Source organism: Passer montanus, unplaced genomic scaffold (genome assembly GCF_014805655.1).
Source record: "Passer montanus isolate IOZ18808 unplaced genomic scaffold, ASM1480565v1 scaffold103, whole genome shotgun sequence".
NCBI lineage: Eukaryota > Metazoa > Chordata > Aves > Passeriformes > Passeridae > Passer > Passer montanus.
In genome coordinates, this window is record NW_024356838.1 from 266,328 (window position 1) to 287,798 (window position 21,471).

Genomic DNA, 21,471 nt, shown 5'->3' on the forward strand with positions numbered 1-21,471 from the left:
CTCTCCCCTGTCTGTTTACACCTTGCCTTACCCTGATGACTTAAGACATTCTTGCAGGAGACCTAAATGTGGCTATTTCTCCAAGTTCCTGCAACATACAGATTTATTGCTGACTGTCAGAGTTAGAAACAAATGCATTTGGGAATGCATTTCCTGAAACTGTTAACTGACTTGACAGAACAAGAGAGGGTGGGTAGTAAGAAAGAGGCCTCTATAACATTAGTCCTTCTTTACTAAACAAATTATAGTCTTGATTATAGTCTTGGTTCACAAAGAATGCCTTTACCTCTCTAAAGATTACTTTACAGCCACTGCAGAATACTGAATGTCCTGTGACTACTGAATATTCTTGGAAAAGCTCTGATTTTGCTACTACATTCATCAGGTACCTGTGCTTAGATACTTAAATTAGGTCTCTTGGCATTGTCCTGTATTTCAAAGAAACCAAACACTACCAGATGTGATGCCTTCAGGACAGTAAGATAATTGGGTCGGGGGATGCAGGAACAGAAGTCCTGCAGAGGCTGCCCTGCTCAGCCACAGGTGACACAGCACCTCTGAGCCACGGGGCTCGTGGTAGGCAGGATGTAGAATAAGAAGTACATGGTAACAGCCTGGGAGAAGACAGCTACCTTTCCTTGCATCTGCTGTCTGAGAAGAGATGTTATTTTCGGACCATCTGATTTTGATGTCTTTTTCTGCCCCACTCAAGGGCATGCTGCTTCTTAGGCACTTCCTCAGCAGGGGGACAAGCAGTACATGCAGAGACTCTCCAAACTTTGTCACCAACATTCACAAAACTACTTGTTCTTCCTGTGAGTCCACAGTAGCTCATGTAAGATAAACTACTGCAAGACGAGGAGCTTTAAAGAAGTTGCAAGCAAATATTTTCTAAGTAGTATGACTGTCTGTTCCTGTTTCATCTGAGTCTGAAAAATCCACAACGATAAATAAGAAAATTAAAATACAAAGAGAAAACTGTTAGTGGAGACACTGGACTTGAGCCTGCCAGCAAGCCCAAAGCACCAGCAAAACAGTGTTGGTGGAGCAAGGACACAAAATGAAATGACACTTGAAAATGTTCAAATTTACACTGTGTGTGTGGGGAAGGAAGACAAAAGGAAGGCAAGTCAAAGGCAGACAAAGAGGTGCCAGAGAGGGGCAAAGTGCATGATACATTCTGCACTCTAGGTAATCAATGGAATAATGTACATGTGAGTTAACTCATTAATGGTTCCTGGAGTGAATCATAGAGATTATGAAACACCAACTGACAAGCCTCTACAAAGAAAATCTGTTTAGTAAATGCAAAAAGAAAAATCACAAACAAATGCAAGTTGGTTTCAACATTTATTTATAATTCAGTGTTCAATTCATAAATCAAGAAACAAAAGCCAGGGTATCTTTTTAATCAAAGCTTTTGCTGCTCACAATATATGGTATAAGAAATTGAACTGATAGATCATTTATTATTGTCATGAAACTAAAGGCTTTATAATCTTAAGTGGAGTAAAGCAGACAGCAATATGTTCATATTAGAAAGTTCCTACTGTGAGTGAAAAATGGATTAAAATTGAGATACTGTTTAGTAAGACAGATGAATCTGTAGTTATTTTTGGCTGTGAAACTGCTAGAACCATACACAGCACTGGGAGAAATCACCTTGCCAGTTTACCCTGTGTGTCTGTGTTTGGCAAACAGAGCCTGCAGGGTGTGTAGTCCGTTTGCATGCAATCAGATCTCTGACCTGAAACGTGTACATTCTGGAACATTAATTGGCACAATTAAAAAGTTATTTAGAGGATGAGCTTGGAGCAAAAAATGTTGTTGCTTCTCAGAATCCTGAAACGCAACCTGGACTTCCTAATAAGCCATTTTAACTGTTTGCAGAGATGTTTTAAGTGTTCACTGAAGGGGGGGAAGTAATGATCAAACCACCCATGCAACACACAAATCTGAAGAGTCCAGCATGTGTCAGTGCAAAGCAAATTTATTCTATAAAGTGACTAGTGTGAAAAAGAATTAGAAAGGATTATAAAAATACACTACCATATGTTGTAGTAGTTGAAAGTGATTAATCCAGTTCTTAAATCCTATTTTAAACTCCCTTTCATTTCTGTCTATAGAAAAATAGAAGCTACATCGCTTTGTTTGTATGCTATGTAGTTAATTACATCTTCTAAGAAACTCTTTTAAAACTAAATGTAATGTTTAATTACAAAATGCTCTCCTTGAAAACAGTTAGCTTGTACATTGATTTGTAGTTCATTAAAAATGCTTTCTTAATTATATTTCCAGCCAGAAAATACACAGAGATTAAAGAGTCTATAGAGAAGTTTTGAAATCACAGCATGAATTGTAACAAGACAGTTACACTTCAAATAGTGGACAACTGACAGCCGCGACCACCTTTCTGTAATTTCAAAACTTAAATTGCAAAACCAGTAATTGGCCAGCAGCGTTCACTGCACCATCTATCTGTATAACATTTTTTTATAGGAGGAGATTTGCAAGGACTAATTAGAAGGCAAATCAATTGCATCAAAGAAGGGTGAGGCTGCCCTCAGCTGCGGGCTCAGCGCGCGGGGTTCACGGCCAAGGGCAGCCCGCGCTTGGGCTCGTAGGGGGTTGTCCTGGAAACCATGCGGATGCAGTCGATGACAGGGCACACGCTGAGACACAGGGTGCAGCCTGTGCAGCTGTCAGTAACCGTGGGCAGGTGGGTTTCGGGATCAAACTGGATAGCCTGCAACCAGGAATAAACATTATTGACGGCACGCGCAGGAAGAATTGCTCCCGTTCTGGTGTCTGCACTTCCTGCGCTGCAACACTTGGAGACATCTTGGTGTGATTCTGCACTGCAGCTATAGCAACTGTTCCACTGGCAGGGAACAAAAAAAACCCCTCTCCAGACACTGAAATTAGAGATGTGGGCCAAATTACACCTCGGCAAAAGCTCACGGGCCACAGGGGCTGGTTACAAAAGGAGAGTTTGCTCCACGATATGTAAACTCCCAGAAGATATTTCTCCTTGATGTAAAGCAAGTATTTCCTAAGATAGCAATGTGCTGGGGTTATTAGTTTACAGGAGACACCAGACCACACCTGTACAGCTTCAGCACAATGCCCATCACGAGGCATTCCTTTGACTTTTATTCTCAGCACAGCATAAACAATCTAATTTAATAAACAGAAGAGAAAAACACAGCTTATTGTGCTTTGTGTGATTACTTTTCTTTTCAAATCTTTGAAAAGAATATCAGAGTTTGGGGCAGGCAGAGCTTGCTTTAGTTCTCATGTTCCATGCAGTGAATCCTCATTACCAATTAGGGTGATAAGTGTATTTGAATGTGAAATAACAGTTGCAGTCTCCATGATATAAGCTCCTGGTTATAATGGAAATGGCAATTAAAAGCAAAAACAGAAGCTTCATGCAACCACAAAGTGTCAATATCTAAGAAGCAAGACTGGAAAAGTAAAAAAAAATTAAAAAGCACCAGAAACACTGAATATCCACTTTGAAGAGTTTAGGAGGGAAAATCAGGCCTGAAAGTTGAACTCTGGCAAACAAGCAGTGCCTTACAAATCTCCTGACCACTGTCAGCATCTGGGGGAGGCAGGGAGGTGATGGGAAGTACTGGTGCTGCTGCAGGTTGGCTCCTAAGGCAGATTTGAGACATTTGGGGTTTCAGTACTAGGCACGCACAGAAGTTGCTGTAGCAACCAGCAAGGGCACGAAGTCTGTAGTAACTGCTCTGGATGTCTGAGTTTTACTTTAGCTTGAGCACAAAGAGAGCTCTGGCTCGTGAGTATTTAAGGAGGACTCCTTTCTTTCTCTCTCCCTAACAACAATGCACATCTTGAAAGGGAGTTCAAAGAGGCAGAGCAAGTCAGGACTACAGTGCTGACTTTAAATTAAGGAAAGCTTTTCTGTTGGAGTCATACAAGGTGACAGCTGTGAAGAGCAGCATAGATATTTCTGAAACAAAGGGAAGCATAAAGCAGATGCTATTTTGAAGGTGAGGGGGTTGTTGTTGATTTATTTGCAATTAAGAATTCCTTTGCAATTCTGTTCAATTAATTTCTTTTCAATTTCATTAATTAAATAACAAAAAAACATTTTTCCTTCGTGCTTAGAAAACCTTACGGAGGTTTAAACTTTGGTTCTTTTGGTGCTGATTTTTATTTCCAATTACAGAAAATAAAATTTACTAAATATAAATCTAATCTTTTGCTCTCTAAGGGTTATAGGAAAAATATAATTCTCCTGATAAATCTGATGTAAGGGGAAAGATGAAGATTGCAATGTCAAGAAGAAATTTAGACAGTTAAAAGGCTACTGTAGTAATCTATTTTTGGAAAAAAACACCATTAATTTTCTTGTATCAGTGGAAAAAACCTTTGCTCTGACATACTTGTTTCAAATGCAGTTGATTTGCAATGGAAGACTTCTTTCTGTGACTTTATGTAGCTCAAGTCATCAGACCTATTATTGGTTAGACCGAATTCAAGACAAACAAAAACTCATGGTGTCCACAGGACACTTGGTGCGCAATTAAAGTATTTTTTGACAAGCTCTTCTCAGACTAAGATGTATAGAAACATCCATGTAGAAATTATTGCTTGCTGCATACTGGATTCCATGAAAGTTATGCTACACCATATTTTTATTTTCTTAAAGAAAATGAATCCTCCTCTACTGTCTTTTTTACTGCAGACTAATTCATCAGCTCCTGTGGACAAGGCATGGAATGGCATCTAGACATGCTGATATATTTCATACAACTTGCTACCATATTGAGCAATCACAAATACTTTGCTGCAAATAGAAGCCTCAGCTCAAGATTGGGCCATTTTCTGGTCACAATGATTTCTGCAAGCTTCAACCTGCTGCTCAAAAAACCCTGGCAGTTATCCTGGAGAAAGGATTTGTAACTCAATCAAGATCAAAACAAAACCCCATCTGCCTGAAACCTGAATTAGTTTATTTACTCTGAGGGAACAAGACCTGGGTTTTTTAAAAGCATTTGGCAGTAAGACCAAGCCATGTCTCCCCACATCCTGTCGGTGGGAAGGGATGTGTTCTTCCCTTCTTCCCTCATAAACCCGAAAACCAACAAGAGCTTCATTTACTGCCATTCAACTTGGGGCTCCTTCATTTTCTTCCCCTTAAAAAGAGTCCCAGTTGCAGTCAGGACCCTGTGACAGTGACGTGGTCTGTGCAGCCCCCCAGGACCATCCGTGCTCCGGCACGGCTTGTGAACCAGAGCCTGGGAGCATGATGGGCTTTGAATTCAACATTTTAGGCATCTGTTTTTACCACCTGCTCATTAACAGAAGGTGAATTCTTTCCTCCCAGCAGCAGAAAGATAACTCATCATGCCTTTCTGCTAATTACAGCTGTGCTCTTACCTGGTAGCCAGAATCATTACAGGTCATGTAGCATTTGCCACAGTTGATACACATTTCCTCGTCAATCAGAGCCACAACTTGCTCTGTGTTGCACAGATCACCATATGCTCCAATATACTGCAGTGCTTTTCCAATTACATCCTAGGGGGAAAAAAAAAAGTTATTGACTCCTTTATAAGATACCTAGGCAGTCTCTACAGCTGCACTGGAGCGTTCTCTAGTACTTCAACGAGGAAGATTTGGCTGTGCATTTTGATGATGGTTAGGATTTTTCTTATAAATTTCCAAATGGCTGACCTTCATACACCCTGTAAAATACAAAGCATTTTCCAAACAGGCACATTTTGAGTGTAGGCAGTACTAGAAGTATACATTGTGTACAAACATGGTCTACAAACAGGTTACACATTGTGTACTTGATTTTGCATGTGCTGTTGTTTTGCCATGATTGGGTGAAACTTCAAGGAACAAAATGGAATGTAAACAGGAGTGACATGCTCTAATCAGATCATCTTTGGTCACTTCTCACTAGCACAGATTTAAGAACTCACAGCAAGGAAAGAAAAAACTGAGAGAGAACAATAATAGCTCTTTTTAGCAAGGTGCACAAATGACATGATCACCAATTTATTGCAAATACTGCACAGAAGTAAGGTCTGGCTCTAATCCTGAAAGATCTGTTAATTTCACAACTTGCTGCATCAACCTTACACATCAGTGCTGCAAAAGGTGTATGCCAGCACAGCATACACCAAAAAGGAAAGCTCTACTACATAAATGAAATGCAGAAATGTTTCCAATCTTGTCTTCTTAGTCTAAGAAGTCTTTCTGCTAAGAACTTGAAAACCCAGCACTACTTTCTGAAAGAATGAGGTCTACCTGGTCTTCAGCACTTATACAATAGTATCTTTATGCAAAGAGACAAATTTATTTGTTCACTGGATGCAGTATTAGGATCTATGAAGTTTCTCCTAGTGACTGTTGAGCTAGAAAATTCAACCAAATCCTATGCCCAGGAAGAAAGACTGGCAAATTGCACTATTTCCTTGTTCCAAAAACACTCAAATGTTTTCTCTCTGCCAAACCCCATAGTTGCTGCCACATGAAATACCTTGGTTACATTTATTCAATAGTAAAAGCCTTCCAGTTCTTCTCAGCAACATGCAGAGAGCATTAATGCTCTTTAGCATAAAACAGCTATGGCACATTGCTAAAGTCAGCATGATGAGCGTGGACAGATGACTGTGAGCAAGTTATCACAGCTTAATGAGTTAACACTCATCACTCGAGCTGTGCAAGCTGATTTTGTGCATGGTCCAAAATCACTGCAAATTTGAAGTAAAATCCGTTTGCTTAAACAACTGTAAAAGGTCAATTAACTACTATGAAAGTGTTTCAGCTCATGCATTTCACTAGAACCATGCTTGAACACGAAGCCCTTTACTGTGACTCCACTGATGAACTATGGTAACTAAATCAAATGTGATCTCCTAGGAACTGCTTACACCCCCGTCTTTTCATTTCCAGTTCTTAATCAGAAACATTAATGGATTTACTGGATTTACAGCAGTTTTCAGGTGTCTGCAGTCTTCTGTGTCAGCTGTACTGTCAGAAATACTGTAGTGGTAGACTTCAGCTCCAGTTTGTTTCAGCTCTCATGTAGGCTTGTCTGTTGACAAGCCTTGAATTTTGAACCTGCTACAGGTTTCAAAATACACGTGTTTTTGTGTGATCTGCTGGCCCCAGCAACACTAAGTATCCTTGAGCCTCTCTTGTGTGTATACAGCCCCCAAACATTCCACTGCCACCAATCCACATTGCCTGCAAGTGATGAGCTGTGTGCTCGAGAATTTAAAGAAATTACGTAAAACCTGCACAAGATACTATTAAATAGCTTTCCACTGCTTCTCTGTTGCAAAAGTATCTACAGGGGGAGATTCCTGATAATGAAGAGCTTTTCAGTCTAAAAAACCATGTTTAAAAAGCATAGGTAATTTTCTCAGGGAGGTTCTGGATTCACAGTTATATTCTTTAAATATTGTTTGGATGTTAACAAAACCCACAGAGCTCAAGTGGGTTGTAGAGATGTACTACTCCAGTAACCATGGAATAGAGAGTCTTGCTTATGAGAGAAGATAACAAGAACCTCACAAGATGTTTAGCCTAGGAAGCTGATGGCAGAGCAGGAATATAATGTCTCTCTATATATATACATCAGGGAGGAAAAAGGGCTATTTAAGTTAAATGAAAATGTTGGCACGAGAACACACAATTGTAAGCCAGGCATGAATAAATTCAAAGCTAGAAATTAGAAAAGGCTTTTTAAATAGGAAAGGATTGAGGTGGTTAATGCCTCCCAGGGCAACAGCTGGAGGAGATGGGGAAGACAGTTCAAGGTTTAGGGTAGCATTAGATAGCTCAGGAAATGGTTGCTTGAAACAACATGATCAAAATTGATTTTTCCAGCTACAAACTAACAAAGGGAATAACAAAAACAATGCATAAGGCATGGTGATTTCTGCATTTTTAACCAAGTCTCACTTCTCACAGCTCAGAAAAATACACTTCTGGGGACTTAGAATCCCAAATATGGACCATGACGGCACTTTAGAGGCCTGAAAGTGATTTCAAAAGACTGAGTCAATGATTTACTACTCATTTACACTCATTGGTGTTGTGTCTTTTAATCACTTCTTTCTCTCAAGCAAAGACTGTATATTTATTCATTTGCAAAGTTTCAAGACATTATTGGCTAAAAAAGCAATGGTACTTAAAAGATGTTCTGCAGGTGCACTCTTTTACAGCATCTCAGAGCTTTCTGTTTTCTCAAATCATAAATGCTTGGAACAAAATAAACAGTGCAGCAAGAAATAATCAGCTTCACTGTTTAAAGCAGTTTCACTCCAAACAGCAACTGTCTAAAAAGGCACTATGGGATTCCACACTTGGTATATCTCAATGGCCTCCAGATCAAATTTGCACTGTTTACAGATTAATTTTTTTTTTTTTTGCCAACTGCCAGACCTGCAAACAGAAGCCAGGTTCTGAAAGTCAAGCTGTGTTCTTTCTGGCTTGTGCATTAGCAGCAGCAATTTAAAAACAAAAACAGATGAAAAACCAAAACAAAACAACCCAAAAAACCCCAAAACGGGAAGCTAAATTTGCACCTCTGCGACAGCAGGGACCTAGAGTACTCTTTTTGATTACTGCTGTGCTGTCCTCCTCTTCTCAACATAACTGAAAAAACTGGGAAAGGAATGTAGTCCTGCAACTGGAACTGTCATGGAATGCAGTTGCTATGGAGAGAATCAGAGCAGAATCCATTAGTTTTATGTTACTAATGAATACAGAAAAAAAATTCTTTTTGTCACTAAGCTAAGCAGATGTGGGTTCGAGTATAAACAAGAAGATCTATTCAGCAGGATATTAGTTTTGCAATTCTACAATAGGTGCATTTTAATGTTACTGTATCAACCATTTTATGATGATTAGCTTTTCATTCGTCATCATATTAGTAAACCTCTATTTGTAAATACAATTCATGGATCAGCTCTGGTCCTTGTAGACCTGCTGTGTCCATCTTCATGCAGATGCTTTTGTAAAAGACCATGCTGTGTTCTAGAGATGATGAACATCACAGGCCTCTGACGAGAAAGCCATTCACAGTGCAGGTACTGCGTGTCATGAAGCAAGTCAAAGAGAACACGCATTAGGAAAGCACCTGCCTTCCACCTGATCGTTTTTGGCAGTAAAGGTGAGGCATGGTCAGAGAGCGAGAGATGAAAAGAAGAAACGTTAGAAATACTGTAACACTGTACTACTAGCTAAAGTGGGCCTTAGAAAACAATTCAGATCATAGAATCATACCACATTATACAATATTCTGAGTTGGAAGGGACCCAAATCATTGAGTCCAATTATTGGCAGTACACAGGACAATCCCAAAAAATCACACTGCTTGCCTGTGAGTGTTGTCTACTTAAATGAACTTCTGTTACACAATTCAATATAGTTTCTATAATGAAAATTATGCTTCTTGTATTGATCACAATTTTTTATGAAGACTGTGAAGTAATAAATTAAAAAAAAAACCTTTTAAAAAACCAAAACCCTAGTAATTTTAATGTTTGACAAGGCATCTGACAGAGGCCTGTGACACAAGAGAGCTCTGAAATTAACTAGCCATGAAGTGGCTAAACAGGCAAAAAATAAAGGGCTGGAATACAGTGATCAATGTTCAGAAAAGGTAAAGCATTAGCAGAACAAAGTGTCTCAATTTTCTGGTTTAGGTACTATGATGTTTAATATGCTTGAGTGTGTTTCAGGAAAAGCTTCAAGAAGACTGTAGAGCTGATATAAGTTTTCATTTAAACTAAATTAAAAGCCAAGTAACTTGTAGGTATTTTATAGAACTAGATGAACAGGTACTATCACAGTGAGAGAATGCAGTTCGACAAGCAGCTTATCAATTTAAGTAACTTTTGCTGATCTTTTTTTGATCTGCTGCCAACAGATGCATTCTAGATTAAAGAAAGCTGCAAAAGAAAACACCACTGACAGCTCATGGAGCTGTCCTGATCAGAGGCAAACAAACTAGCCCCCATAACTACTGTAGTGTTGTTGTTCCAATTAATCAGCCATGATGTGGGATACACAGTCATTCCAGTGCTACCAACAGAAGCAGAGTGCCCTGGAGCACTGGGCAATGATTAATGGGATGAAATTTAACAAGTCCAAATGGCAGATTCTGCAGTAAGGATAGAGTAACACCAGGCAGAAGCACACCCAGGGCAGCTCTGCAGGAAGGGGTCTGGGGGTGCTGCTGGGCACAGCTCAGTGTGGCTCAGCGTTGTGCCCGGGCAGCCTGGAGGGCACAGCTGTGTCCTGGGGGCAGCAAACATGACACAACCAGCCAAAAGAGGAGAGCATCCCCTCTGGGAGAATGGGCTATTGCAGGGGAGATTATTTCTGTGATTCATGTTTGAGTTTATACTTGGGAGAATTAGCCTTAGACTCCTGTAAATTAGGGGAGACACATACATAGTTTCACCTGAAATATGCAGCATCTCCACATTTATGATGAAGATTACAATATGGTCTTTTCCAGGCAGGCAAGCACAAGGTAAAACTACTCACGTTAAACACACAGATACATGCCAGGAAGGATCCAAATGGTACAAAATAGTTATGGCAAAATAGAGCTGTCCTTACTTCAATATTCCTCACCTCTCACGAGGCTTTTAGAGATTTATCACAGCACTGGACTAAATGTGGCTAATGCCTCCTGCAGTGCTGGCTTTTAGACAGGTACTTACATATCAGCAAAAAATGACTTGCATATACGTATGTGCAAAAGACCATGTAGTAAATGTACCTTGTACCAACAAGGGTGAAAAAAAATTTCAAACAAAAGGAATTTAAGTTTGAGGATCTCTGTGGATATTTTTTTCCAGCAGGTGGAACAGCACATCATGTCCTAGCTAAGAGAGTTATGCCAGAATGTTTGAACTACCAAACAATATCTCTACACCAAGGCTTCTGGAAATAAAAAAAGGAGGAAAAAAAAATACACAGATAAATGGTGACTGAATATTGTGGTATAGGCCCCAAAGGACAAAGAACTAAATTATTAGGAAGAAAAACATGGGATCATGTAAGGAAAGAAATTAAAGCAATAAGGAGGCAACCTGAGGTAGGCAAATACATCTGTGGGAGCTGTACAAAACTGCAGCTGAAAAGAAAAGATCCAGGGCACATAGCCACATAGAGCACAATTTCTAATATTACAGGCAAGTGAGAAAAGAATAAACAACTCTGCCAAATATCAATATATGCAGTTTCAATTAATATTGAAAAATAGAGAAAATAAAGAGAAAAGCCGTAGGAAAAGGCATCCAAAAATAAATTAGATTTTGGATAATTACACAGGGGTTTTAAATTGACAAATAAATGGCAATTTGACAGCATGTGGAATTTATATAAGTGCTGGAATTTACATATCACCAACCCAACAGCCAATTAGATGAATGAGGAAATTTTGGGGAGGCATCAGGAAATTTGTAGCAACCTCCCAAAAATACAACCGGACAATGCAGGGATCACAGCTCTTTCAAGGGCACCTATCTCTCTTTTAGGTACAGGAATGGGGTCTAGAGTGCCCCCAGTGCATCTTCCTTTTCAGGCTGAACAACCAACAGTCTCTCTGTCTACACAGGAAAGGTGCTCCTGCTGTCTGATCATCTTGGTCACTCTCTGAGGGCTTCTTTGTTGGGTCTGAGTTTGTCCAGGAGCTACTGTACATCTCTGCAGGCCTCCGGGCATTTTTCCCTGACTTCCTCTTTGTTGGGGTGCATCACCCCTGAGCTTGGAAGAGGTGATTCTTGGATGTTACCAGCTTGCTTTGGCCTCTCTTCCCTCCAGGGCTTTCTTGCATGGTCCTCTATCAAGCAGATCCCTGAAGAGATCTATTCTCACTCCTCCCTGTGACTGACATTGCTGTTTTTCCCCCTTTTAAAAGGCGTTATCCCAGAGGCGCTGCCACTGCTGCTGATGGGCTTGGCCGTGGCCAGTGGTGGGTCTGTCGTGCAGCTGGCTGCCAGTGGCTCTGTCAAGACTGGGGAGCTTCCAGCAGCTCCTCACAGAAGCCCCCCTGCAGCCCCACCTCCATCAAAGCTTGCTGTGCAACCCCTCTCACTGCTGGTTGTGTCATTACATTGAGCACATTCCCTTCAAAAGAGATGGCCACACTGAAAGACTGACAGGAGTCAGCTTTGGCAGTGCCTGTCTTCTTGAAAGAGCTGCAGGGTGAGGAAGATGATACCCTGATTTCTCTGGCTGAGAAGCTCCTCAGACACCACTCAGAAGTATTCAATATCTGTGTAAAGCAATGTTTGTGTTTGGGGGAATTCATTTTCCTCTTCCCCTGCAATGAGCTCTCTTTTCTTCTTTTTAATCTATCTCCTACCACTTGGATCTTTTTTTGCTTTTCTACTTGGAGTTAGGCATAATAAATTATTCACCTCATTTTTAAAATTTTTTTCCTGGCCTTCATGTCTGTTTTTCCCTCTTGCTAAACTTTTCCCTTCATTCAGTTTACTTGCTTTTGGATGGTTATCAGTTTTTTGGTTTTCTGCTGTTTTCAGAAGCAAGCCATCTCATTGAAAATGCAGTTATTGCCTGTTGCTTCTTCTTTCTCTTTTCCCCTACATCAATACTCTCCCTGCAAGGAGAACAGAACCATGAAACCTCTGAGGTCAAGCAGACTTTGAAAATGCTCATCATAGTGAGGAAAAAAGAGTAGATTGCTGTTGTTTGGAACTTTCTCTCTCCCTCTCTCCCTCTATATATATCTATATATCTATCTATGTATCTATAAGAGAACCTCAGCACAAGAGGACCTGAGGGGTTTTCAAAAGTGTGACATAAACCAAAATAAGCAATCCAAAAACCGGAGAGAGGTCTACAGAAGTGGAAAACTAATTACATTAAACAGGAAGTCGATTCAAAATTTCTCCTTGTCTGGTTCTGCCATCCTACCAGTTAGCTTGGAATATTGGATGTATCAGTAAACTGCAATATTCTCTTGGGAATTATGTGGTTTTTTGAGCCACAGCTAATGTTCTATTTTATGCTTGGCCTTACTTTTTCAAGAATTCTTATATGTTTGCTCATGTAGTGATCTGATATTCTCCCATATATCAAGAAGACAGTCAACAAGGTCAACAGATAAATTGTCATATTGCTTTATAAATGGTCTCTATGAGAATCGTGATTTAAAAAAAAAATTTTTCCTATTCAGACTTGAAGTTTAAATAAGCTCTGAAGTGAACACGTAGAATAATTAGCTCTGTTGTTTCATTTTATTGATATTTATTGACTACCTAAGGGAAGAGAAAAGCTTCAATGTATGGATTATGCAGTAGATAGGGGTCACAGGTTTTATTTTTACCTTGACATTTACTCATTGTAGATGGTGGATCAGCTACTTAGATAAACATTCTCCAGCTTTAAAAGTTCAATCTCTAAACCTATGACACAGCTTTTATATGTACTGAACACCAGCCTTTGCCATCGATCCTACGTGAGGGATGGAGGCATTTAGCACAGTGCAAGTAATCAAAAGGTATCATGCAAAACAGCTCATACTGTAGCGTTCAAAGTGAAAGAAATTCTAAACAGCTCTGCTTTGTTCTTCAAGGCATCACTCCTGCTTGATCTGCAACTACTGTTCCACTGCCTGAATATCTTCATTCTGAAAAACGACATTAGGGAAATACCTGTACACGTACATCACAAATCATTTCCCATCGATTTTGGTTAAAAGCTAGAAAGTCTGCATAAAGACTTGTCTTTGATGCCCTCTAACAAGCTTAAAAGCAGTAATAACCAACTCAAACTGCTAGAAATGACTGTGCATGTCAACTGCCTATCACTTCTTATGCATGTATTTTTGTTACCTTGATTGCTGGAATGGGCTTCTTTGGAACAAAGTGGTTTTTCTCAGGAAGCTCAGCAGCCATGTTCTGTGCCTTCAGTTTTATCTTGTTCTCAGCTATTATCTTTTTGCGTTGCTCCAGGTAAGGCCCAAAACTGGGCAGTTTCTGAAACAAAAATCAATAAACATGATTATGCTTAGTTAGTGGGTATAGTAAAAAGATGAGTCTCATCCCAAGGGTGAGACCTCGAGTCCACGTTGACTGCAACTTGCTTCTTATTCAGGAAGCTGAAATTGAAATCAGTAAGACTGCATCAGAGTGAGAAGTGAATAAAAATCAAATATGAACATTGGGATCTGACTTGGAAATATATACTGAATATTAAAATATTAATATCTCACAGCAGAAAAATAGCTGAATTGCAGGTCAGCATCCAACAGTCTTATTATTTCCCCATTGCATACTTGCTTATATATAAAAATGTATCATGTTAAATAATTCAAATGCTAACTTTATTTCTGTTTCATTTTATACTATGTGGAAAGGTATCATAAAATTATCAGTTTACTTAGAAGGGTTCCCCTAGTATTTAAGATTATTTGTATCAATATCTTAATAAATCAATACATACTTTTAAAGCTTACAAACATGTATTTGGCAGTGTGATAACAGAAGGCTGTTTTAACCTGTCAAAGTAAGGCTAACAAACACCAAATGAACTGAAACACATTATAATCTCCTAATTTTCCTCTATGTCCCACTTGCAATCTTTTCTGGAACATTTAGTCCTTGAACCCAATTAAGCAAACTCCAGAGGAAGATTTCACTGAATTGCAAAACTCATGTCTCACCCAAGAACATGAAAGAGCTGGATCAGATTTCATAAAACACTAATCTTCCTGGACAAAAAAAAAAAAATCCTTTTGCTTACCTGGAAGAGATATGGACAACTGTAGTGTGCCACGATCACAGATTTAGGTGAGCGAAAAATAGTAGAAAAGTGGACTTTTGCTTGATGCAACAGACCATGTCCTTTCTCCCCTGAAACTAGTTCCTTATTCTGCAGAAGTATTTTATCCACCTAACTCAAGCCTGTTCAGAAACTACAGCAGTACTGCAGAAAGCAGCAGGTAGTAACAGGGGATACATAGCCTGAGCAGCTGCTGGCATTAATTCACGCTAATAATACAACCTCAAAGAGCATATCGAACAAGATACAGTACTGCTGTGCTTATCAATTTTTTAAGAGGGAATTTCAATGTGAATTTTAAACCCCAGATTATTTAAAAATTTAAAAATTATTATTTTTTAAAACGAAGTAAATCCAGAAGAGGTTATCCTGCTCTTCTGCCAATCCTTAGGAGAAAAATTCCTCAATGATCTCTGTCAGTCACAATACCCAACCTTGGCACCTCAGGCTTCTTGCTATGACAAACAGAAGCTTCCTTGGCTGCTGGGTTTTGGGTACTCTGAGCATACAGCCCGAGGGTGACGCCCTTGAAATGCTCCCCTGCTTCCAAGATTTGGTTTGTGGTCTCAAGACATTTTTAACAGCAAGTGAGCTCCAGCCCTGCCACGTCCAGGAGCTCTCCAGAGGTGCCTCCTGCAGGCTGGGACTGACCCCTGCTCTGGGTCACAGCCACACTCTGGGCAGCAGCAAGGCAGGACTGCAGCTTCCAAATGCAGAGGTAGCCTGAGTTTGCCTGCGGGCAGAGGGCTGTTATTTTGTCTGTTCAATGGGAACTTTGCTCCTGCATGTCACGTTCAAGGCTTCCTTACAGGCATCAAACTTCCCTTTCTGTGCAGTTGCTGGACGTGAAATGTTCTAGAACATCTTAAAATCAGGCTTTGAGAATTCCAGCAAACAGCAGTCAGGTGGTGGCTTTACATACTGAATCAAATAAGGCAGCAAAAGCAGAATTATTTTAAACAGCAAAATAAGTAGAAGGAAGAATTTGTCTAATTCCAATCTAATCAACAGGCTCTAAAGCACACACACATAAACTCAATCCTCACTTTAGAAAACCTAAAACTTTTTGCAGAATTCTAAAATGACCAATTTTGATAAAAAGTGTTCTTGTATGTCTACTAGGCAGAATCAATTAGAAATATATTTTTGGCTGTGAATAAGTAGTAGCTGTGTCACTGAGGAACTATTTCCTCTCCATAATTTATGTGCTGATGCCAACAACTTTGGTTTGAGAGGGCAGGAGACCTGATGACAAAGCATTTTTGGATTCTTTCCTGTCTGGCCAGGAATTGAATTGCTGACTTTGAGAGTAGGTAGCAAAGCTAATTTTGCTGAGGTTTTAACTGAAGGAGTAGAGAGAGGAGACAGTTGTTCACGGCTTGACTGATTGGAGATCATCTTTGGGAACAACAGCCAAATCTTTGCAGAATAAATCCTTTACTTTTCTGTTCTCTTAATATATACCAAATATCTCAATTTCTACAGACAGAAACACTAAGAATATTGAAATTAAATAGGTGATCTAAAGAAAAGTGTGGAAAAATGACCTATTTTTGTGAATAGGTGAAAAGTGAATTACAGAGGTTAATTAATTTTCATAGTCGTGAGATGGAAGTATTTAGATTTTTACATCTAACATAGCTGCTAGCTGGAATGTACAGCAGGCATTTTGAGAACTGCGCAATGCCTTCATTTCCATAATTCAGATGTTTTGTAATGACATGCATGCAGTTAAATTAAACCATATAATCCACATATTTAAAAATAAATTATTATTAATCTACAAAACTGTCATTCAACCTTGATATTTGCTGTGCACTGCTATTTTTCAATCAAGAATTTGGCTAAATGAAATTTAAAATAATTAAGGAAACATGTAGGTCTTGGTCCAGGCTTGGGCCCATACACAATAAGGTTCCAGTGACTTCACAGAAGTGACTGTGTGCCCATACAAACGGCCTGGTTATTTTGTGTTTGGGGTCTAGTAGTTCACAAGCAGCCAGGCCAAATTTCATTAAACAACACTGAAAACCAGCAATCTTTTCTATAGCAATAAATAATACATGAAAATGTAGCCTCAGGAGCTTAGGAAGGACTTATTGATGGTTCCCCTTATGAGTAATGCTCAGACATATGGAATGTTGAGGAGACTGCTTATTGTTCAGAGCTGCGGTTTCAAACATTTTGCAGTCAAAGGTCATAGGAAATGGCAAAAAATATTTTAATGAAGTGTGTTACTGGATATAGCAAAGGTGGAAAAATGTTGAAATAACTGCAGAAGAGATGGATATTGAAGAGATTTTAAAATAAAATCGCCTCTAATCATTGTAGGGGACAACTTCCTGAGCACGTGGGGGATTTAACAACAAAATTCCCAATGAAAGCACAAGCACAGAGCTTAGTGTGTTTAATTCTGTTTGCTTTTGAAATCTCTATAAAGTAATTTTATTTTTTTAATTTCCAGATATTCCAGTGTCACTAAACTCTCCATACACTGGTATCTTTGTCAGACCAACATCTGCCTAGAAAAAACAATTAATATGAATATGTGGAGCATAGCAAGTGCTTAGAAGATTGCAACAAACAGAGTAATTAGATAATTCTTGTCTACTTACATATCTGTATCAGTGATGTCTATAGCTGCATTATTTGTATCCATCTGTCTCTATATAGACATAATTCAATGTGTTTCTGTGTTCTAACATCAAGAATGGAGTCTAAATAAATACATTAAGTGGAATTATTTCATTCTTTATAATTGCATTATCACAAAACTTTAAGATGGAAATATTTTGCTGGAGTATTTTACAGAAAGAAAACAAAAATCCAAATCCTCCCCCACCTCTGCTTCCAAAAGCTGCCTTTTAACTGATGAACTGTATAAATCTTCAGCAACATTGTGATTTTTGTTTCAGTACTTTCTCCAGGGATTCATCATTGATGAATTTATTCTTACCAAAAAACCTAAATCCTGCTCATTTAAAGATAACAGTATCTTCTACTAAACCTGTCTCTATTCAGATATAAAAAGGCATTACCCTGCCAATAGAGAACTGACAACTTAATGAATCAACAATGAAACCTTAAGCCAGAGAGCTTTAAGGTGAGTAAGTCTGTTTTGATTATAATTTATTCACAGATCAATCCAAAGGTAATTGAGCATATTATGAACTAAAAAAGGTGCTTGTTTCCTAATGGCTAAAAGTAGAGAGAATCCTCCACTTCAGATTGCTGCAGTTTTCATGGGAACACCAGCAAGGAGCCTGAGAGTGGAACAGGCTGCTGGACGGGGCAGTGCAATGGGCAACAGATGACCCAGACTTCACTTCTAACTTGGAAACTGATCTGATCCTTACTCTGGGAAAATCCATGTATGTCTCCATGATCTAGTCATGGGTTGCTTATTTGGGACCTGTCTGCTCCTAAGGGGCTGGATGCCATCTACTGTTAGGAGACACAGATTTCATCTGGCACAGTGTATGGGGTTTGCATGGCAAGGTTTTGGTAGTGGTGGGCTACAAAGCCTCTGGGGGAGGCTTCTCCTGTGTCTGACTGAGCCAAGGGCAGCTGGCTCCAAGAGGGAGCTGTGCTGGCCAGGGCTGAGCCCATCAGGAATGGTGGGAGTGCCTCTGGGATAACATGAACACTTCACTAGCAAAACGAATATGAAGGGAAAATGTGGGGCTGCTACTGAATGGGAAAAGGAACCTTGCAAGGGGTTGCAGAGGAGGCTGAGACACTGAACACCTTCTTTGCAGTCTTTGCTTCCAAATCTAGCCCTCAGGAATCCTTGACCCAGGAAAGCAGGGAGGTCTGGAGAAAGAAAGACTCCTCCTCAGTAAAGGAGGATTAGACAAATTTGACATTTAGTCAAATTTGACATCCACAGGTCCATGGACTCTGATGGGATGCACCCACAAGTACTGAGGGACTGCCAGAGATCATTGTTCTATCATCTTTCAAAGGTCATGGCAGTCAGGAGTGATGCCTGAGAACTGGGAGAAAGCAAATGTCACACCAGTCTCCAAAAAGGACAAGAAGCACACAGGGAATAACCAGCTGGTCAGCCTCCCCTCACACCCTGGGAAGGTGATGGAATGGCTGATCCTGGACACCATCTCTAGGCAAGGAGAAGACAAGAAGGTCATCAGGACTAATCAACATGGATTCATCAAAGGAAAATCATGATTAACCAACTGGATTGCCATGGCCCACAAGCCTTTTATTATATTTTCTGTCCCCTGTCCAGTTGAGGAGGGGGTGATAGAGCAGCTTTGGTGGGCACTTAACATCCAGCCAGGGTCAGCTCACCATGTACAGTTAAGTGTCATCATAAACCAAAAATAAGCAACAGGTACTCAGTGGATTTGAAGTGTATGCTAATGAGATGGCAGCAAAAAGGACACTGGGAGAAAGTGGTCACAAGGTAAAGGAAGAACTTATATAAGCAATTCTAGGGATCACTGGCTAATGAACATTTTGGGTAGCAGTACCACTTAATGATGAGGCAACATATTTAAAAAATACTGTTTCTCTCATTTGTGAATTTCCCGCATTGAATGTAATTATCTCATTCCTTTTATACCTGAGTTTTGTCTCCAGACTAAGGTCTGAAGGTGTGTATGTGTTCATTTTCCAATACCTCCTTTGCACTTTCAGCATGTAAACAATTTAAAGTGGCACAATGTCCCTCACGAATCTGGAAATGAAACTGAAGCCAAATTGTCTTATTTCACATACTTTATGTTTTTGAATTGTGGAAGTCTCTACTTGCACATAGCAACAAATAGGTGAGAGCAAGAATAAAGACTGAAAAATATCTGACAAACTGAACTGATTAAAGAGAGTACAAATTGCACTGCTGAAATATTCTCTACTGATTGCAGTAGAGATGCACCAAACAAAGGTCCACATATTTAATAGCTATGTAAACAGATGGATAATTGTCACAGCAAAACTTTGCCACATAGTGGCAAGCACTAGTGTGTTTTAGAAATCAAACAAGAGGTGACTTTTCTCTATGTCTTGTTTTTTGAATAGATCTTTCTTTGAAATCTCTTAATCAAAAGCTTTCCCTCAGAGGACAGAATAAAGGAGGAGAAAATACAAATTTTCTTAATGACTGGAAAGAAAAAAGTGATCAATGACCTTGGCAGAATCACAGAGTGGCTGGGATTGGAAAGGATGTCTTGAGATCATCCAGTCCACTCCCTGCTCAGAGCAGCATCAGCTACAGCAGGTTCCACCAGCTTGTCTGTGGGAGGCAGTGCTGAAAGCCTTGCTAGTGGTAACACCTACTGCCCTCTAATCTACCAAGCCAGTCATTTTCCCCCCATAAATCCATGCTGACTACTCCTTTCCTATAAAGAACAGCTGATCTGTGGTTAACTTACTATCCTCCCCAAATGCCACTTCTATAAATGAGCAGAAAAACTGGGTTTCACCCCTTTGCTGCCTTGGCGGGACTACATCTGGGAAGGTTTCTCACTGGCTTCAGAGGACTGGGGAGACAAACAGCAAGGCTGGTAAAATCTAAGAGGAAACACCTGGGGAGGCTTCACAGACAAGTGACTACCTCAGACACAGTAAAAGGTGTGAAGATCGCAGACATGAATTAATAGCCTTGAGGAGATGAAATAGGTGAATCTCTGAATGTGGGAGCATGGTATGGAAAGGTAATCAGATAAGGGAAACATTAACGTTTAGGTGAGGTAGTCAGTTGCCCTGCCCAGGAGCTACAATAATTTAAAACAGGTTTGTATAGGCAATTTCACATGCCTGCAGTACATGTAAAGGTTTTAGTAAAGTTTAACCACCATTTGTTCATGGAAAACTTCTATTTGTGGTGTATAAAGTTTTCCAGAAAAAGGAGTTAATCTTTTTTCCCCTACTTGATTCTGAACCCTTATTTATTCTTTCTAAAGTCTGATGTGCTCAAAATGGCTGCATATAATCGAATCTTTATTACATACTGTATGTATATATAATACTTGCAGCACATACATGCTATGCTACAATTTCCAAGCAGCAGTCTGCCTCCATCCTCTTGCAACTTTGCAACAATAACAACAACAAAAAGATTACTATAAAGTTTCCTGAAACCATATCTGCTTTCTTGCTTGTTCTCAGAGAACACAATGAAACAATACTTCAACATTTCCAGAGAGAAAGAAAACACAAGGTCCCAGTAACAAAAAAGCAGCACCAGTAACAACAACAAAATCTTGTCACAATGTCAAGGTAGCTTGTGTTCCTTCTGGGAAAATAATAAGAAGAATAAAAAATAACCTAACCAAAACAAAAACCCAACAATAACAACAACACCTGAATTCTGATCCTCTGAAGGTGGCAAATAACACACATTTTCATATTCATAGGTATATGGAGAGAATACTTTCCACAAGCTTTCCCCACGGGTAAACTGCTTAACTAATGAAAATTATGTGTGGCAATGGAGAAAGTGAAGCTGCAAATTCTTACCCTCTTAGACATGCCTATTCTTTCAGGCATTCCAAGCTAAATCCTCTTACACAGCTGCATTTCTCAGTGTCTGTCCCATACACTACCATGGTCAGAGCTGGCTCTAGGGGTCATGTCAACACCTCCAGCAGGGAATCCTGCAAGAGTCCTTCCCAAAGCACGTGGGCAGGAGAA

General features: G+C 39.7%; 1 protein-coding gene across 2 annotated transcripts in view; it reads right to left on the bottom strand.

Moving 5' to 3' along the window:
* Window positions 1-1,331: 1,331 nt before the first annotated feature.
* Window positions 1,332-21,471, bottom strand: part of DPYD (dihydropyrimidine dehydrogenase) — a 348,037-nt gene continuing 327,897 nt past the window's right edge. For both annotated transcript variants that reach the window (XM_039718169.1, XM_039718162.1), the window contains exons 21-23: window positions 13,869-14,012; window positions 5,413-5,553; window positions 1,332-2,746 (exon numbers count right to left, since the gene is read on the bottom strand). In XM_039718169.1, coding sequence (XP_039574103.1) covers window positions 2,576-2,746; window positions 5,413-5,553; window positions 13,869-14,012 — 456 coding nt within the window. In that variant the 3' untranslated portion in view covers window positions 1,332-2,575. The remainder of the gene's footprint in view (window positions 2,747-5,412; window positions 5,554-13,868; window positions 14,013-21,471) is intronic.